This window comes from Jaculus jaculus, chromosome 1, assembly GCF_020740685.1.
Source record: "Jaculus jaculus isolate mJacJac1 chromosome 1, mJacJac1.mat.Y.cur, whole genome shotgun sequence".
Classification (NCBI taxonomy): domain Eukaryota; kingdom Metazoa; phylum Chordata; class Mammalia; order Rodentia; family Dipodidae; genus Jaculus; species Jaculus jaculus.
This window is the reverse complement of record NC_059102.1, coordinates 52,846,713-52,864,630: the sequence shown is the minus strand read 5'-3', so window position 1 is coordinate 52,864,630 and position 17,918 is coordinate 52,846,713. Positions and strand designations below refer to the sequence as shown.

General features: G+C 39.8%; 1 protein-coding gene across 1 annotated transcript in view; it reads right to left on the bottom strand.

Moving 5' to 3' along the window:
- Spata6l (spermatogenesis associated 6 like) overlaps positions 1-17,918 on the bottom strand; it is a 52,440-nt gene that overhangs the window by 21,217 nt on the left and 13,305 nt on the right. Inside the window, exons 4-7 of the mRNA XM_045141974.1 lie at positions 16,235-16,276; positions 7,647-7,771; positions 3,501-3,578; positions 1,375-1,614 (exon numbers count right to left, since the gene is read on the bottom strand). Of these exons, the coding sequence (XP_044997909.1) occupies positions 1,375-1,614; positions 3,501-3,578; positions 7,647-7,771; positions 16,235-16,276 (485 nt within the window). The remainder of the gene's footprint in view (positions 1-1,374; positions 1,615-3,500; positions 3,579-7,646; positions 7,772-16,234; positions 16,277-17,918) is intronic.

Sequence of the window (17,918 nt, the reverse complement as noted above, 5' to 3'; positions counted from 1 at the left end):
CTAACCATATTTTAAGATTATTCAGTCCATAATATCATGGACTAAACCTGCATTTCTTAAACATGTATATGGTTTGGAACAACTCACACTGTCCAAAAACACACCACCAACAATACTTTCATTGGGATCATGTTTAAAGACTGATGGCTAAACATCTTTACTTAGGTCACCAAAGAGGAAACAGTTGTTTGGTATTTATCTATGAATAGATATCTCTAAATAGATTACCTATTTATTATCTTTTAGCCAAAAGGCTCCATTCTACCTACAGATCAACTATTTTACATAAATCTATCTCTAAAGCACTTTGACTCTGAGACCCAACCTACCTTGCAGCCTATATCAAATGCACAAGTGTCATTTCCAGTGATTTTAAGTAAAAATATCAAGCTGCCACTCTTTCAGTAGCTGACATTCTGGAGAATAAGCACTAACTAGAACATGGAATGGTGTTCAAGAAGAGCATGAAATACAGAAAATATGAGCTGCAATATATTAGGAAATTCATCTCTATACACATTATACACAGTATAATGACAACTCCATGGAAAAAATAAATCCTATGTACAAAAAGATGATGAAAATTCTACTAAATAGTGAGTTATCTTTTTTCTTATTTCTTGAAACATGGTTCCACTCTGTAACAAACCTCCTGCCTCAGTTTACCAAGTGTTGGGATTATAGGGGTGAGCCATTACACACAGCTGGAAATAATGATTGACACTGATAAGCCTATGGGTAAGTTTTTTCTTAAACTTTTTTTATAGTGTCTATTACTTTTATAGCACAATAGTAAAAAAAAATGAAATTTAAGATAACTAAGAGAACTACAGTGAATAAATTTGCCCATGCTTCCTGAGGCTTAATGTTCAATAACTAATGAGATGAGTGAAGCCTGTCACTGTGTCTTCTGCCAAACACTGGCCCTGCTCTTCAGTGTACAGCCACTGAGCTCCCATGTTATTGCAAAAATAAAACTGTTTCTTTTCAGCAGATGAAGCTTCTGTTTTGGATTGATACACCGACTCTGCCAGCCTCTGAGAAACATTTTCAATTCCTGACACTTCACAGACTCTTCTGAGTAACACTGAGTTATCATCCACAGACATCACTCTCTATTAATAACATTCAAAAATTTAAATATGGATGATTGACATTTACTGAGCAAGTTCTCTCTCAGTGATGATACCTTTATAGGCATTTCCTGGCAATGACTCTAGAAAATGAACATAGTTTAATCACAGTTATTATTCAATTTTAATTTCCTCCTTATTTAATATTACCCCTATGTTTTATGACTCAACATTCCATTCTACCATGTGTATCCACATCCTCACCATAACAAGGTACTCTGAGAAATAACTTAAGGCTCACATGTCTGACCACAAATGGAGGCTTCGTTTCCTCAGGGAATCTAAAGCTATTTCCAAAGTTCACATGAGTCTGCTGGTCTAGGAAGTTACGTCTGGTGGGAAATGGAGAGGGTGTCCAGGACTGAGTGCCTTTAGGAAATTGGTCAAGATTTCTCTCCTTTGACTTCATCTTTCCATTATGTAAGGGGTCTCTTTGTCCATATGATGATGATAAAGGCCTTTGTGATTTATATGTTTCTTCCTGAAACAACAACAACAAAAAACAGCTTGGGGGATATTTGTTTTTTTGTTTTTTAGGGGTTTTTTCTTACTTTTTTCATTTTTGTTTTTACTTTTTGTTGACAAGCTCCATATATATAAATATACCATAACCATAATCTCTTCATACCACCCTCTTTTTTCCCCTTCCCAAATCTCTCCCTTCACTGAATCCCTTCTGTTTTTTGGTTTATTATTTAGTTAGTTATTTGAGAGAGAGAAAGAAAGCCAGGAGTGGTGGCGAATGCCTTTAATCCCAGCACTTGGGAGGCAGAGGTAGGAGGATCACCATGAGTTGGAGGCCACCCTGAGACTACATAGTGAATTCCAGGTCAGCCTACATTACAGTGAGACCCTACCTCAAAAAAAAGAAAAGAAAAGAAAAAAAGAAAACAGGGGCAAGAGAGAGAGAAAGAGGAAGAGAGAGAGAGAATGGATGTGCCAGGGCCTCCAGCCACTGCCAATGAACTCCAGATGCTTGTGCCACCTTGTGCATCTGGCTTACATGGAATCTGGAGAGTCGAATCGGGATCCTTTGGTTTTGCTGGCAAGTGCCTTAACTGCTAAGCCATCTCTCCAGCAATCCCTTCTATTTTTGTTTGTTTGTTTTTGTTTGCAAACCTAGGGCTCTGAGCATGCTTGGAAGGCATTCTACCCATGAGCTATACCCCTAGCCCTACAATATTTTTAATGAATAAAAAAAGAAAATTCATTTAGATTATAACTGCATCTAGTTGTAAGGCAGAAGATTATCTCAACTGTATAAAATATCTTTACAGCTCTATTTAATCTTTTTATCTGTTTAGCTTAACTTAATATCATTAGTAGTTAATTTTCTAAAATCATATAGTCCAAGTAATAGCAGTGAGAATAGCTCATATGAGAGAAGGAAAATCAAGAAATAGCACACACACACACACACACACACACACACACAGAGAGAGAGAGAGAGAGAGAGAGAGAGAGAGAGAGAGAGAGAGAGATGCATACTCCAAGCATGGGTAGATAGTGATTGTTGAGAAAGAGAAAAGGTCACATATACTTGGTCCAAAAATTTCTTTCTAAGGAATTTATTATAAGAAAACAATTATGGTATGTATACCTCAATTTAAATGGTTATAATAGTTTGAAATAGGTTTTTTTTAAAGCAATGATTCTTTTTCTGAATTTTATTTTTATTTATTTATTTGAAAGAAAAAGAGAAAAAGAATGGGTGTACCAGCCACTGCAAATAAACTCCAGATGCACGCACCACTTTGTACATCTGGTTTATGTGGGTCCTGGGGAATCAAACCTGGGCCCTTTGGCTTTGCAGGCAAGTATCTTAACCACTAAGCTGTCTCACCAGCCCAGGCTTTTTTTTTTTTTGACAGAACTCACCATGTAGCCTAGGATGCCTTGAACTCATGCATGCAATCCACCCACCTCAGCCTTCCAAGTGCTGGGATTACAGGTGGGTACCAGTATACCTGGCTTAAAATTAGAAAGCAGCTATCTTAGGAGATAAGCAGTGGCCCTGGATGCAACCCCACCTCAGCTCTATACACTGTAGCAGGGACTCTGTCAACTTCCCTTTTATTTGTCCAGTTTTCTGTCTGTAGTCGTGTGCAAGGGTGGAGGAGCGGATGGTACCAGCCATGTCAGGTTTTGCATCCTGTTCCTTATAAATTACCCCAGTCACCATTCTCCTGCACCCTTCTGAATACAAGCCAAGCATACTCTAATGTAATAAGCTTGAAAATGGTCTGAATAAACATATTCAAACCTAACAAAAACCATTTAGGTGTATATTTGTTCCGTTCAGTCTAAAAGTCTTTAAATTAGGGGGAAAATTCCATCATTTCTGTCACTGACTTTTTATATACTTACAAGAAACCTGTTTCTCTGTAGCAACACACATTCTCGAATGGCTGTCCTTGTAGAAAATTCTAGTTTGGGAGCAATGCCCTTAAAAACAAGACATCATAGAAGAGGCAAATAAAATTATTGGAAAGAATACTTTGTTTATCTCATCTTAACTGGAAACCCTTTAAGAACCTAACTGTTCTTCTGTGTAGGTGGCATACTATGAACACATTTTCTAATATACCTATATATACATATATGTGTATACATATGTGTATGCATGCATGTGTGTGCATGAATGCATGTGGGCCTAGCTAGATACTAAAGTAATAGGTTTTCTATACCAAACAAGGCCTGAGTACTTTGAATATATTAACTCATCTAACCCTAGCACAGACCCATGAGTCGGTCCTAATACGATCTCTACTTGAACAGGAATAGGCACAGTTCAAGTGACCTGCCAGGCTAGCAATGGCAGAGCTGGTAATTGGACCCAAGGATTTGTGCTCCAGTGTCCATGCCAGTAGATGCTCTATCTAAAATATGGGACCCTAACGTTGAATGAGATAACCTAGGAGGAAGGATTGGTGCCTTCCTGCTTTGAAAAATTTGTTTCCATCTTATATCAAGCATTTGTTCACCAAATAGATTTCTAACCTCTTTTTTGTTTTATTAATTAATATCTCTAGTTTTGCTCAGTAGCTCATTGTCTAAAAGGTTGTTGAGGTAGCAAATGAAATAAAATAACATGTGAAAAAGAAAAGTTCCACTATAGTGGAAGAAACAAATCTAATTATTAATGAATTGCTACATTCAGAGAAATTAGATATGTGAGTGATGTGCCTGACCTATACATATTCACTCTTACTCCCTATCATATTAATGGGAAATAAACAAAATAGTAGGTTGAGATAAATGTCAGGGAATTACCATTGAGTAATGACTTCATGCATGAGCCCTGAAGTGTGAGAATCCTTGCATCACCACTCACCAGCTCTGGGAGCCTGAATACATCTTTGAAATTCCCTGCCCCAGGCTCCCCATCCGCACAATGAGGAAAAGAATAGCAGTCCCTCCATGAGGTGAAGGGCAGAATGGAACAAGACCCTCTGCAGAGTGTGCCCAGCATGAGCCTGGGATCTATTAAGCACACGTGGACATCAACCATCTTTCAAACTTTGACAATTGAGTTTATTTTTATTTGTAGAACATTTCAGAGAGACTGAGCCCATGGGTTTTTTTTTTTTTTTTTCAAACTGTTTAAAATGGAGCTTACGGTGCTGCATGAGCGACTGGGGGGAAATGATCAATATCTGTCCAAGCAACTCATGGTCTAAACTACTCATCAGCAAACAACCTGGCATGATGCCCACACAAGTGCAATAGTGGCGCACAGCCATGGTGGGAAACCAACTGCTCTTGATTTGGCTAACTGATCTGTTCAGTGGAATGGAACCCATAGCTGGAGCTGGTAATCAAGTCAGAACCAGATCCAAAAACCCAACCCACTCTCCATTACCAAGCTACCACCAATCGTGGGGTACAAGAGGGCCTACACCTATTAAATTCTCAAAAATAATGGTTATCCCATTTATCTGGCACTAACTTCACTCTCCATTGGAGAATTTGCTTCTCTTTTTCAGATGGATGCAGATTCTAAGGAGAGAACCAGCCCATCACACCTCAAAAGGGCCCGAGCTGAAACTAATAAAATTGGGGAAATGAGCAAGAATGCTGCTTTCTTGGTGAACCTGACACCTGCACAAGGGTGAGGGAGATCGACACAGAGAACACTCAACTCCTGCCAAACCAGAGATCCAGAGATGCAGAGTTTCCCAAGACCTCATCACTAAAGCAGACCTAAAATGAACCCAACATGGCTCAGGGAAATTCGTGGACTAGGGGGCAGAAAGAAAGTCAGAGCCACACGTTGGGTCATGATACACAGAGACATTGCCTCCTACCCATAACGGATGGCTAACCCCACAACACACGACCTATATTCCCAACGAGGAGGGTCCCTGTGGAGGGGGGAAGAGAGGGAAGAGGCTAATGATGGTACCAACTTGATTGTATACACTGAATACAAAACTAATTTTAAAAAAAGTGGAGTTTAACTCAATTGTACCTTTCCTCTAATTCATGAGGAGGCTTTGGTGCTTTTGTAAAGCTCTGTCTCTGGTGATCTCCTACATTTACAAATGCCTAGCAACACAGCTTCTTAAAGGCTAGACTTCCTGTTTATGCCTATATAGTTCAACAGGTAACACTTGAGGAAAGATAAGAAAGTGTGGTTTAGCCGGGCATGGTGGTGCATGCCTTTAATCCCAGCACTCAGGAGGCAGAGGTAGGAGGATCACTGTGAGTTCAAGCAGCCTGAGCTATAGTGAGACCATACCTCGAAAAACCAAAAAAAAAAGTGTGGTTCCCTCAAGGAAATGGGGACCCAGGGCGAGGAGATATGATTATAATCTATGTTTAAAAATTCATATGCATGTATATATATATATGAAATATGCAAAATTCAAAATATACAAAAAAGTGTGGTTCCCCTTGCCTGTTTACTTACCTAGATAGATACCAGCCCACTATTTGAACATGGCATCTATTTCACTGAGAATCTGAGCAAACCAAGTTAATGAGAGAGCTTCCTCAGGCTGAGTCTCGTAACTTTTATTTCCTTTTAGATTCTGAAGGGCAACATTCCCCTAACTCACAGTAAAAAAGGTGGGAACCTCACGGGTAGTAGGAATTTAAGTAATAGATGAAGTTGATGTTGGAGAAAGAAAAGGAAATGGTTTCAGTAATATTTGCCAAACTCTCAAAAATAACAAGGCTTAAAGTTATAGACTTTAGGAATCCTGACTGGGACAAGCTCTGATGAATGTCTGTGTCTGAAGTATTAGAATTACAGGCTCAATCCTCATGAGCATCAAAGACACAGGCATTCTGCAGATCATATCTGCACAGCACTTTCGACTGAGTGGCGACAATAACATTTCATTAAGTGATAATGACAGCAGTTCATGGGACACTAAAAGAAAGTGAAATATTAATTATGCCTTTGATAATTCACGAAGATGTGGCCCTTAAAATGGAGGTCATTCAAGTGACACACAGGTCTAGAAAAAGGTCAGGGTTGCTGCAGTTATAGAAATCATGCAAGGTAATATCAGAATGAATGCTTTGAACTTCAGTCAGATAAAAATCCTCCACATAGTTAGGTTATCAGAGAGTACCTGCTTTGTCACCAGATTCTTCAGTCACATCAGCTAGCCTCTATCAGTTTCCTCTCTGCTAATGGGGACCAGCATATCTGCTCTGGCTAATTTTGTTTTCTTTTTTAAAAAATATTTTATTTTTATTTATTTATTTGCTTGTTTATTTATTTATTTGACACAGAAAGAGGAAGAAAGAGAGAATGGGCATGCCAGGGCCTCCAGCCACTACAAATAAACTCCAGACATATGTGCCCCCTTCTGCATCTGGCTAATGTGGGTCCTGAGGAATCAAACCTGGGTCCTTTGGCTTTGCAGGCAAATGCCTTGACTGCTAAGCCATCCTTCCAGCCCCTTTTTCCTTGAGTTTGTGTTTGTTTGTTTGTTTGTTTGTTTGTTTGTTTCAAGGTAGGGTCTCGCTCTAGCCCAGGCTGACCTGGAATTCACTACGTAGTCCCAGGATGGCCTTGAACTCACAGCAATGCTCCTACCTCTGCCTCTCAAGTGCTGCGATTAAAGGCGTGTGCCACCATGCCTGGCCCTGCCTTGGCTAATTATATAACTGTCAGGGGAAAATAAAAACTAGAAGCGTAAAAAGTTGCAAGTACAAAATAACTGAGACAACATTGTTACTACTGCCATTCTAGTCACACTGTTCCTAAACAACCCTGGGAAAGTTGAAAGAGCAACCTTTTCATGTCACTGTGAGACAACATAAGTATGATAAGGATTTAGCCTAATTAGATAAGACTTCCACCTCTTAGATCAAGAGTGAAAACCAGTACAATTTGATGTCTTGAGCTGGGCTTCTAAACATGGCTGCCAATCAGAACCACTAGGATATGAAGTAAAATGAGACTTTCTACACAAGACCAACCCTGTCAATATTAAAATGTTCAAGGCCCGAGAATTTCTCTCCCATTAGAAGCCCCAGTGGGATAGACTTGCTTACTGGGAAACCTACAGCCGTCTTCATGAGAACTTCCCTATGTATTCCAGGGTTCAAGGGTCTCAGCTTGGGCTCAGGGAAAAGAAAATCCCGTGTGTTTTCTTCATAATAGGCCAACTCTTCCCACACTAAAAGAAAGGAGAAAGGGCATAAGCATATATATTGCATACAATTACAAGTTTAATAAAACAGATGTTCAGACAAATGACATCAGAGACAGTGTTCAGGTAAAACTAGTCATTTTGAACCTAGTACTTATTATTCAAAAGGAAATTGGTTTCTACTAATTTCTATCTCATGGACAATTTTTAAAGCAATTTTTAAAAAATGTTTTGTTTATTTATGGGGGGAGAATGGGAACACCAGGGCCTCTTAGCCATGGCAAACAAACTCCAGATGCATATGCATCTGGCTTATGTGGGTTCTGGAGAGTCAAACCTGGGTCCTTAGGCTTCACAGGTAAGTGCTTTAACTGCTAAGCCATCTCTCCAGCCCCTCAGGGACAATTTTAATAGCTGTATAAAGTCATAACAGAACAAAAGAGGGCTGGAGAGAGGGCTCCGCAGTTAAAGGTTCTTGCTTGACAGCTCTGGTTTGATTCCCCAGTACTCACATAACACTAGATGCACAAAGTAGCACATGAATCTAGAGTTGGTCTACAATGGCAAGAGGCCCTGGCATGCCCATGCAGTCTCACTCACTAGCTTGTCCCCAGCCTCCTTGCCTATCAGTGCTCCTCTTGCATCCCTGTGAAGAGTATAAGCTCCCCACTCTTGATGGTGAAGACTCTCCCTCCTTCTAGGGTCGGACTCTGAAGAGCAACGTGAACACAGGAAGTGCTGTACCAATGTCCTCACCTAGCACTAACAATAAAACACAGCTTTCCACTAAAACCCTTAGTTCAGTGGTTAAGAACTCAAGAACCAGAGTCAGAAAGAATTGGGAGAGATTGCTCAATGGTTAAAGCACTTGCCTGCAAAACCTAATATCCTGGGCTCAAATCCCCAGTATCCCCACAAAGCCAGATGCACAAAGTGGTGCGCGCATCTGGAGTTCGTTTGCAGTGGCTGGAGGACCCTAGTGCCCGTGCTCTCTTCTTGCAAATAAATAAATAAAAACTTTAAAAACCATAATAATAAAAGAATTGGGCTTAGGACTGGAGTAATGGTTTAGTGGCTAAGGCATTTGCCTGCAAAGCCTAAAAAACCCAGGTTTAATTCCCCTGGACCCATGGAAGCCAGATGCACAAGGGGGTGCATGTGTCTGTAGTTCATATGCAGTGGCTGGAAGCCCTGGTGTACCCATTCTCTTTTTTTCTCTGCCTCTTCCTCTCTCTCTCTCTCAAATACATTAAGAAATAAAATATTTTAAAAAAGAAAGAAGGAAAGGTGTCTGCCACCATGCCTGGCCAATTAAAAAAAAAAAAAAGAAAGAAAGAATTGGGTTCAAATCTCTGCTTTACCACTTACCAGCTATGTGGCCTCAGGAAAATTATGGAAACTTCTTAACTTTAGTCTTTTCTTGAGGTAAATGTACAAATCATGACAGTGTCTTTCCCTTAGAGCTACCGTATGGACAAGTGACAAAAGAGTTCAACATACCATTACCTACAATGATGACTGCTCCAGGATATCAGCCTAACCATGGTCCCACACTGCTCTGGTCTATATGGACATCACTGCCTTCCCAGTGGACAAACACCTAGAAGTGTGGAGTGATGATGTGCTGCACAGTAGGTTTTCCTTTGCCCTCTTTCCTTTCATTTGTTTTTTCTTTCTTTCTTTTTTTTTTCAAGGTAGGGTCTTGCTCTAGCTCAGACTGAACTGGAATTCACTATGTAGTTTCAGGCTGGCCTCAAACTTACAGGAATTCTCCTACATCTGCCTCCCAAAAGTTGGGATTAAAGGAGTGTGCCACCATGGCTTCATTGACTAGTCCTTGTCACTGAATCCAAAATGATAGCTACAAAATTATTATCCCTATATTGATCAAGAATTTAGATTAGGGCTGGAGAGATGGCTTAGCGGTTAAGCACTTGCCTGTGAAACCTAAGGACCCCGGTTCGAGGCTCAATTCCCCAGGACCCACGTTAGCCAGATGCACGAGGGGGCGCACGCGTCTGGAGTTCGTTTGCAGTGGCCAGAGGCCCTGGCACGCCCATTCTCTCTCTCTCCCTCTCTGCCTCTTTCTCGCTCTGTCTGTTGCTCTCAAATAAATAAATAAACAAACAAAATTAAAAAAAAAAAAAGAATTTAGATTAGCCAGGCATGGTAGCAATGCTTTTAATCCCAGCACCTGGGAGGCAGGAGTAGGAGGATCGTCATGAGTACAAAACCACCCCGAGACTACATAGTGAAGCCCAGTGAATTCTAGAGCAAAACCCTACCTCGAAAAAAAAAAGGAGGATTTAAATTAAACTAAGTCAGGGGTGAATGGGCAAGCTCATCTACTATGTTTGGAATAAGAAGAATAAGAGCAGAGCTAGAAAAATAGAAGGCTATGAAGCATCTTAAACAGTCTCTCCAGTTTGGCCATTTTCTAGACATCCAAACTACAACAGATATGAAAATGTCAGCACATCAAGAGTATATTACAGTAAGAGCCTGGATTATAAATAATGATCATGTGCCTAGCCTGTACAAGTCTCATAGGCCAAGGAAAGTGGCTGAAAGTATTTATTGTTTTCCATAGGCTAATGGCATAGACAGTGACATCATCAAAGCCATCAATGAACAACTTCTCCACAAAAAGAGAGAGATAAAATGAGAATTTCAGATACATTGGCTTGAAAAATGTCGAACATTCATAGAACATATCAAAATTGACTGCATGCTTTCAAAAAGGAACTCATCTTCTTCTCTCTTTGCAGACAAGAGAACGGGCTAAGATTTTAAGTCACTTGTCATGAGGCTTCATGGCAAGGTAGGACCTCAGAACCAGGTTGCCTGAGGCAGGAGGTCTTTCCTTGCTGACATCCAGTGAGCATTGACTATTGAGGTGTAAAATCCAGCTCTGATTAAGTTCATGGGTGCCCCATCAAAGAGTATTTTACAGCTGTACTGAATTTACGTTGATTTACCCAGTGAGAAGGTACTGAGTATGGAGGTCCATGAAAGAAAACACCAAGCTCACAGTCAACAGTATTATACTGCCCCCTGTGACTGTCACTTTTTCATACCTTTGTAAACTGAAGAACAGAGAGGTCCGTCACTGACTCTCTGCAGGCATTAGCACCAAAGCTACATGTTAATCTGAGTACTATTTCTTATATCCTTAAATAATTCGTTCCTGAGACCCCCAAAATGGTCCATGTGAACCCCATATGTGACTTTAAGCAAATTACTTGTATCCAGCTAGTTTGTATCAAGGACCAGCAGCTCATAGAACTCACTGCTGCTATGTGCTATGTTAAAGCGATTAATGGATTCACTTTTATAGCATCGGAAACTCAGTGAAACTGTTATTGTGAGTAATTCAAACTTAATTCCACTAAAATTACAATCTGAAAATGGAGGATTGTGGGCAAAAAGACAGGAAGGATAAGCTTCCTATTTGGCATTTTGCATGTGATTAACTTGTAAGCAGTAGACATGCCCTCTGCTTGAATATCCTCCAATTGTCATTATTTTCAGACAACTGTTCTGGTAACTTGTTCACATGTACATCTCAGCATTCAGCAGACCGAGGCAGGAGGATCATGATTAAAGGCTAACCTTGGCTACTGATACTTAGCAAAACCCAACTCAATAAAATGCAAGAGTTCAAGATATATGAAATTTTAAAAAGCAAGTTACTGGTCTAGAGAGATGGCTCAGCAGTTAAGGTGCTTGCCTGCAAAGCCTAAAAACCTAGGTTCTCACTCTTGGTTGGAAAATCTGCTTTACTTAACAAGTAGCAGAGAAAATGGAGGAGAAACAAGATGCGTCAATAATATAACCAACAGCCCACTACAAGACTTGCCACCTCTGCCACATCTGCCAGGGTCCAGAAGAAACTGCACGGGAAGTGACAATATGAACACTGCTCTTGCTGCTAGCCTGACAACCAGCTCCAGATTGTTGATGACCAATATGGTGATCAACCAAAATGGAAATCCAGAGGCTACAGAAAACTCAACACTAAATCAGACTGCCAACAGGCCTGCCATAGCTAATGGAACATTGCAGAAGAGGGGGCAGAAAGATTGTAAGAGCCACAGAGCAGGTAGGAGTATCCTGAGGCCCAGTCCCCTGCTACCCCATAGGGACTGACTAAGGCCTTCATGACCCCACCATGAATACCATAACCCCACTGAGGAGGGCCTCCAGGGTAATGGGAGCTGTAGAAAGAAGATAAAAGAGAACAAGCTATTATAATTGATATAAAATAAAAATTGATTTTTTATTTATTTTTTTAATTTTTAAATTTTTATTAGTATTTTCCATGATTATAAAAAAATATCCCATGTTGATTCTCTCCCTCTAAAAATTAATTTTAAAAGAGCAGCTGGAGAGATTGTTCAGTAGTTAAGGCACTTGCCTGCAAAACCTAAAGACCTGAGTTTTATTCCCCAGTACCCACATAAAGTCAGATGCACAAAATGGTACATACATGTGGAGTTTGTTTGCAGTGGCTAGAAACCCTGGTGAATCCATTCTCTCCCTCTCTCCTTTCTCTCTCTTTCTCATTCCTTGGAAATAAATAAAATATAAACATAAATTTAAAATAAAAACAAAGCTAGGGGTGGTGGTGCATACTTGTAATCCTGGCACTTGGGAGGCAGGGGGGTAGGTGGATCCCTAAGGCTCGCTGACCACTCACTTTATCCTAATTAGGTGAGTTTCAGGCCAATGAGAGACCTGTTCCAAGAAGAACACAAAAGGTTGTCCTCTGGCCTCCACACACAAGGACACACATGTGTACCTGCATACATACACAAAATAATAAAAAAAATTAGAACAAATGTGATGTGGCACATTTGTAATTCCAGCACTAACAAGGTGGAGATAGTAGGAGGATCATAGTGAGACTGGCCTACCTGATTTTCTATGAAAAAAATAAATAAATAAAAGGAATTGGAGTCAGATATGGTGGTGCACGCCTGTAATACCAGCACTTGGGAGGCAGAAATAGGAGGGTCACCGAGATTTTGAGGCCACCCTGAGACTACATAATGAATTTCAGGTCAGCCTGAGCTACAGTGAGACCCTATCTCAACAGCCCCCCCCAAAAAAGGAAGTGGGGTGGAGAAATGGCTTACCAGTTAAGGCACTTGTCTGTAAAGCCAAAGGACCCAAGTTTGAATCACCATGACCCACATAAACCTGATGCATAAGGTGGCGCATGTGTCTGGAGTTCATTTGCAGCAGCTAAAGGCCCCGACATGCCCATTTTTTCTCTCTCCCTCTCTATCTGCCTCTTTCTTTCTCTCTCTCTCTCAAATAAATAAATACAAAAAAAAAAAAAAGATTTTAAATTTTTCTTGTAGGGCATGATGGTGCACACCTTTAATCCCTGCACTCAGAAGTAGGAGGATCACTGTGAGTTCTAGGCCAGCCTGAGACTACATAGTGAATTCCAGATCAGCCTGGCCTGGAGTGAGATCCTATCTTGAAACACCAAAAAAAGGAAGAAGAAGAAAAAAATGAATTTTTGAATGGATGTTTGACTTTTTATTCTATATAGTCTTATATTTGCTAAATTTTTTACAATAAGGTATTTAGATATTGGTTATGTTTTAATTTATGCCAAATTAAGTGAGGACAAAATAAGCTTGCTTCTCTTTTATTAGCATATTAAAATATAACTTGCCAATTCACAGTAGTATATGTTTAAACATTAAATTGGGTCAAACAAGAAAAAAAAATTTGGAAGAAAAAAACCCTCAATGGCCTGATTTTATCCTATCATTTTTGGGCTACATAAACTCTTCTGAGAGAATTTCTTGCTCTGTCTCTCTCTGCTTGCAAATAAATAAACAAAAATATTTTTTAAATAGCCAGGTGTGGTGGTGCACCACTTTAATCCTAGCACTTGGGAGGCAGAGGTAGGAGGATCACTGTGAGTTCAAGGCCAGCCTGGTACTACAGAGTGAGGCCCAGGTGAACCTGAGCTAAAGTGAGACCTACCTCAAAAAAAAAAAAAAAAACAACCATATATGTATGTATGTATGTATGTGTGTGTGTGTGTGTATATATATATATATAAATATAAATATCAGAGAAACCGTGATAGTTACTTAATGGTAACAAGATAATAGCCAAAGAAAATTCTTATGGCACTGTGTAAAAATTTCATATCTATGTTTCTTTTTTTTAATATTTTTTGTTCATTTTTTATTTATTTGAGAGTGACAGACACAGAGAGAAAGACAGACAGAGGGAGAGAGAGAGAGAATGGGCGCGCCAGGGCTTCCAGCCTCTGCAAACGAACTCCAGACGCGTGCGCCCCCTTTTGCATCTGGCTAACGTGGGACCTGGGGAACCGAGCCTCGAACCGGGGTCCTTAGGCTTCACAGGCAAGCGCTTAACCGCTAAGCCATCTCTCCAGCACCATATCTATGTTTTTAAGCCACAGTGAAATACCAAGAAACATGCTTATCAAAATATAAATAAAGAATATTTCAGGAATGTGTTTGGGGTGCTTTTTACAAGTAAAAACTCTAAAGCTTATTTTCATTTTGAGAACAGAAAAGAAACAGTTGTATAACAGCAAAAATCAGAAGGGAGTTTTCTAAGACCTCTCTCTCACCCATGTGGACAACCATAGAATCTCTAGAACCACAGGAACTATTTCTCAGAACTGGCAGGTTCTACCAGCTTGTGTCACTAAGATGCACGGCAAAGCAAAGGTGCCACGGGGAAGGCTCCAGCTGGTCCTCTGACACCAGCACCGGGTCACACACTTATTCTTTAAAGGGACAGACAACAGTCTAAGCTTTGTAGGCCATCTGGTTATCGCTACTCAATTCTGTTACTACCTCATGAAAACCACGATAAATAATACTTAAATCACGAATATGATGTTTTCTAATAAATTTAATTTATGGATGATGAAATGTGAATTTCATATAACTTCCCCCGGAATTCCTCTTTTGAAAATATTTGTTCAGCAATTTCAAAATATAAAGAACAAAATCAGGGAGCTGGACATGGTGGCACACACCTTTAATCCCAGCACTTGGGAGGCAGAGGTAGGAGGATCATCGTGAGTTCAAGGCCACCCTGAGACTACATAGTGAATTCCAGGTCAGCCTGGGCTAGAGTGAGACCCTACCTTGAAAAAATAAAAGAAGAAGAACAAAATCAGGAGGTTGGCAGTTTCTCATAACATAAAGCAGAGTGAATGACCTGGTCTACATATAGGCACACACCCAAGAAAACTAAAGGCAAATCACTGTTCATAACAACGTTATTCTTACTATGTCCAGAGTAGAATAACTACAGTATCCATCAGCTAATAAATGGATAAGCAAATATGATGTGTCCTTATAAAATATTATTCAAGCATAAAAAGGAACCCATGTAAAATATTATTTAAACAAAAAATTAAGATCTTATATATGCCACAACATAGTCAAACCTTAAAAACATTACACTAGAGGCAAGAGCCAGACAAAATGTCACATGGTGTCGGCTCCCATTTATATGAAACACCTAGTACTGGCAAATCAGCAAGACAGAAAGTAGACTGGGGGTGTCCAGGGGCCTGAGCAAGGAGGGCGAGTGACTGCTAGGGAGCCTGTGGTTTCTTTTAAGGGTCATGAAAATGTTCTGAAATTAGACAGTGAATGAAATTAAATATATTGGCTACAAAAAGAAGTATACATTATATAAACTTAGATATACATAAAGTCATATTATTAAGAAGTGTAACTTGTGGGTTGGGGAGATAGCTCACTCAGTAAAGTGCTGGCCACACAAGTTTGTGGACTTGAGTTCAGATCTCCAGTGCCTGTGTAAAAGCTGAGCACGATGGAGCACAACTGCCCTGCAAGCATGAGGGAGGCAGAAACAGGGACTCTAACCACATCAGTGAGCTCCAGCTTCGGGAAGAGACACTGTCTCAACTAAGCTGGAGAGTGATTGAGGAAGATAACTAATGCTGTCCTCCATATGCGTGTGCACACATATGCACATACATATATGAACATGCATACACACATATGAACATATATACATGCACAGGCACCAGACAGACATATGCACACATAAACAAAATAAAATAAAAGCACAACTTTTAGAGCTAAGACTTTTAGAACACTTGCCTAGTCTTTGATGCTCTAGGTTCAATTCTGGGCACTACAAAAAAGATAAGAAAGCAGGAAAGAAAGGGATGGAGGGAAGGAAAGGAAGGAAGGAAGGAAGGGAGAGAGGGAGGGAGGGAGGAAAAGAGGGAGGGAAGGAAGGAAAGAGAAAGGGAAAGAAGAAAGAAGCAAGAAAGGAAAAATTGAAGGATAACAGAAAGAAAGGAAAGGAGGGAGGAGGGAAGGAAGGAAGAAGGGAGGGAGGAAGAAAGGGAATAGCAAGAACTTTTAAGTATCAGTCTCCATTTTGCCATGCCAAATCTTTTTAAAATCGACTAGTTTAGAAAAGAATTTACTGGCATATTACCTGGATTTACTAGCTGTATTAATTCAAACCTGGTTAGGAAGCCTAAAAAGGGAGAAATATGAGATTTTAATATATCATAAAATTGGCAGGTTCTATTAAATACTAAATTAATGTTACCATGGCATCCCATGTACATTATTAGTAACAGTAATACAGCTGGTCCTCCAGATTCGTGGGTTCCATACCCACCCACAGATTCCACAACCACATATTCAACTAACTACAGAGAGAAAATATTTGAAAAAATAATTGCAGCTGTACTAACATGCATAATCTTGTCCCATCTCATTATTCTCTAAACAATATAGAATAACAAGTATTTACATAGCATTTATACTATGTTGAGTATATAAAAATATAGATGGGCTGGAGGGATTGCTTAGTGGTTAAGGCATTTGCCTACATAGGACCCAGGTTCAATTCCTCAGGACCCATGTTAGCCAGATGCACAAGGGGCACATGCATCTGGAGTTCATTTGCAGTGGCTAGAGGCCCTAGCATGCCCATTCTCTCTCTTTCTTTTTCTCTCTCCCTCTCTCTCTCTATCTCTATCTCTCTATCTCTCTCCTACCTTCTCTGTCAAATAAACAAAAGTTTAAAAAAGAATATTGACATTATTTAAAGCCTATATATGCTATAAACAAAGACATCATTTTATATAGAAACATAAGCATGTGTGAATTTTGGTATATGCAGAGGTCTGGAACCATTTTTACAAGGATGCCAAGGATTACTATAAAAATAAGTACCAGAGGCTGGAGAGATGACCCAGAAGCTAAGGTGCTTATCTGCAAAGCCTAATGACCTGGATTTGATTCCCCAGTACCCATGTAAAGCCAGATACACAAAGTGGCACATGCATTTGTGTTTCTTTTTTTCTCTCTCTCTGCTTGCAAATAAATAAATTGCTTTTTAAAAAATAAGTACCATAGCAGCAATGACTTGGCTGTTCATAAATTGAAGAAGTGAGAAAAGGGTAACAGAGTTATAAAGTTACCATTTACTTCCTTGAAAGTATGTCTTTCTCTCATAAAGGTATATTGACAGGCACATCTGTAATCGCAGTGTACCTAAAGCAATGGAAGCAGAGCCAGTAGATGCCTGAAGCTCCCAAGCCAGCTATACTGGTGCACACAAAAAGGAGCAAAAGCAAAACAAAAACAAAACAAAACCAAGAAAAGAAAAGAAAAAGAAAGTAGGAAAGGAAGAAAGAAAGAAACAGTAGAGAGACTCTGCCTCAAGCAAAGTGAGGAGAGATGACAAACTTCTCTATTGTCCACAGACCTCCATACATGTGCCAAGGTGTGTGCATGCACATACAACACCCACACACACATTTTTAAAATATCTAATTTATTTATTTGAGAGATAGAAAGGCAGATAGAGAAAGAATGGGTGTGCCAGGGCCTCTAACTGCTGCAAGTGAACTGCAGACACATGAACCACCTTGTGCATCTGGCTTACATGAGTCCTGGGGAATTGAACCTGAGTCCTTTGACTTTGCAGGATAGTTCCTTAACTGCTAGGCCAGCTCTCCAGCCCATACATATACACACACAATTCTTTAAAGTAGATTTGTAAATAACTAAAATAATGATATACTTTCATCTTAAAAAGTTCAAAATCTAATTGCTGTCCACTAAGATAGAAAAGGTGAGCTTGCCTTAAACAATGTGTTATATGG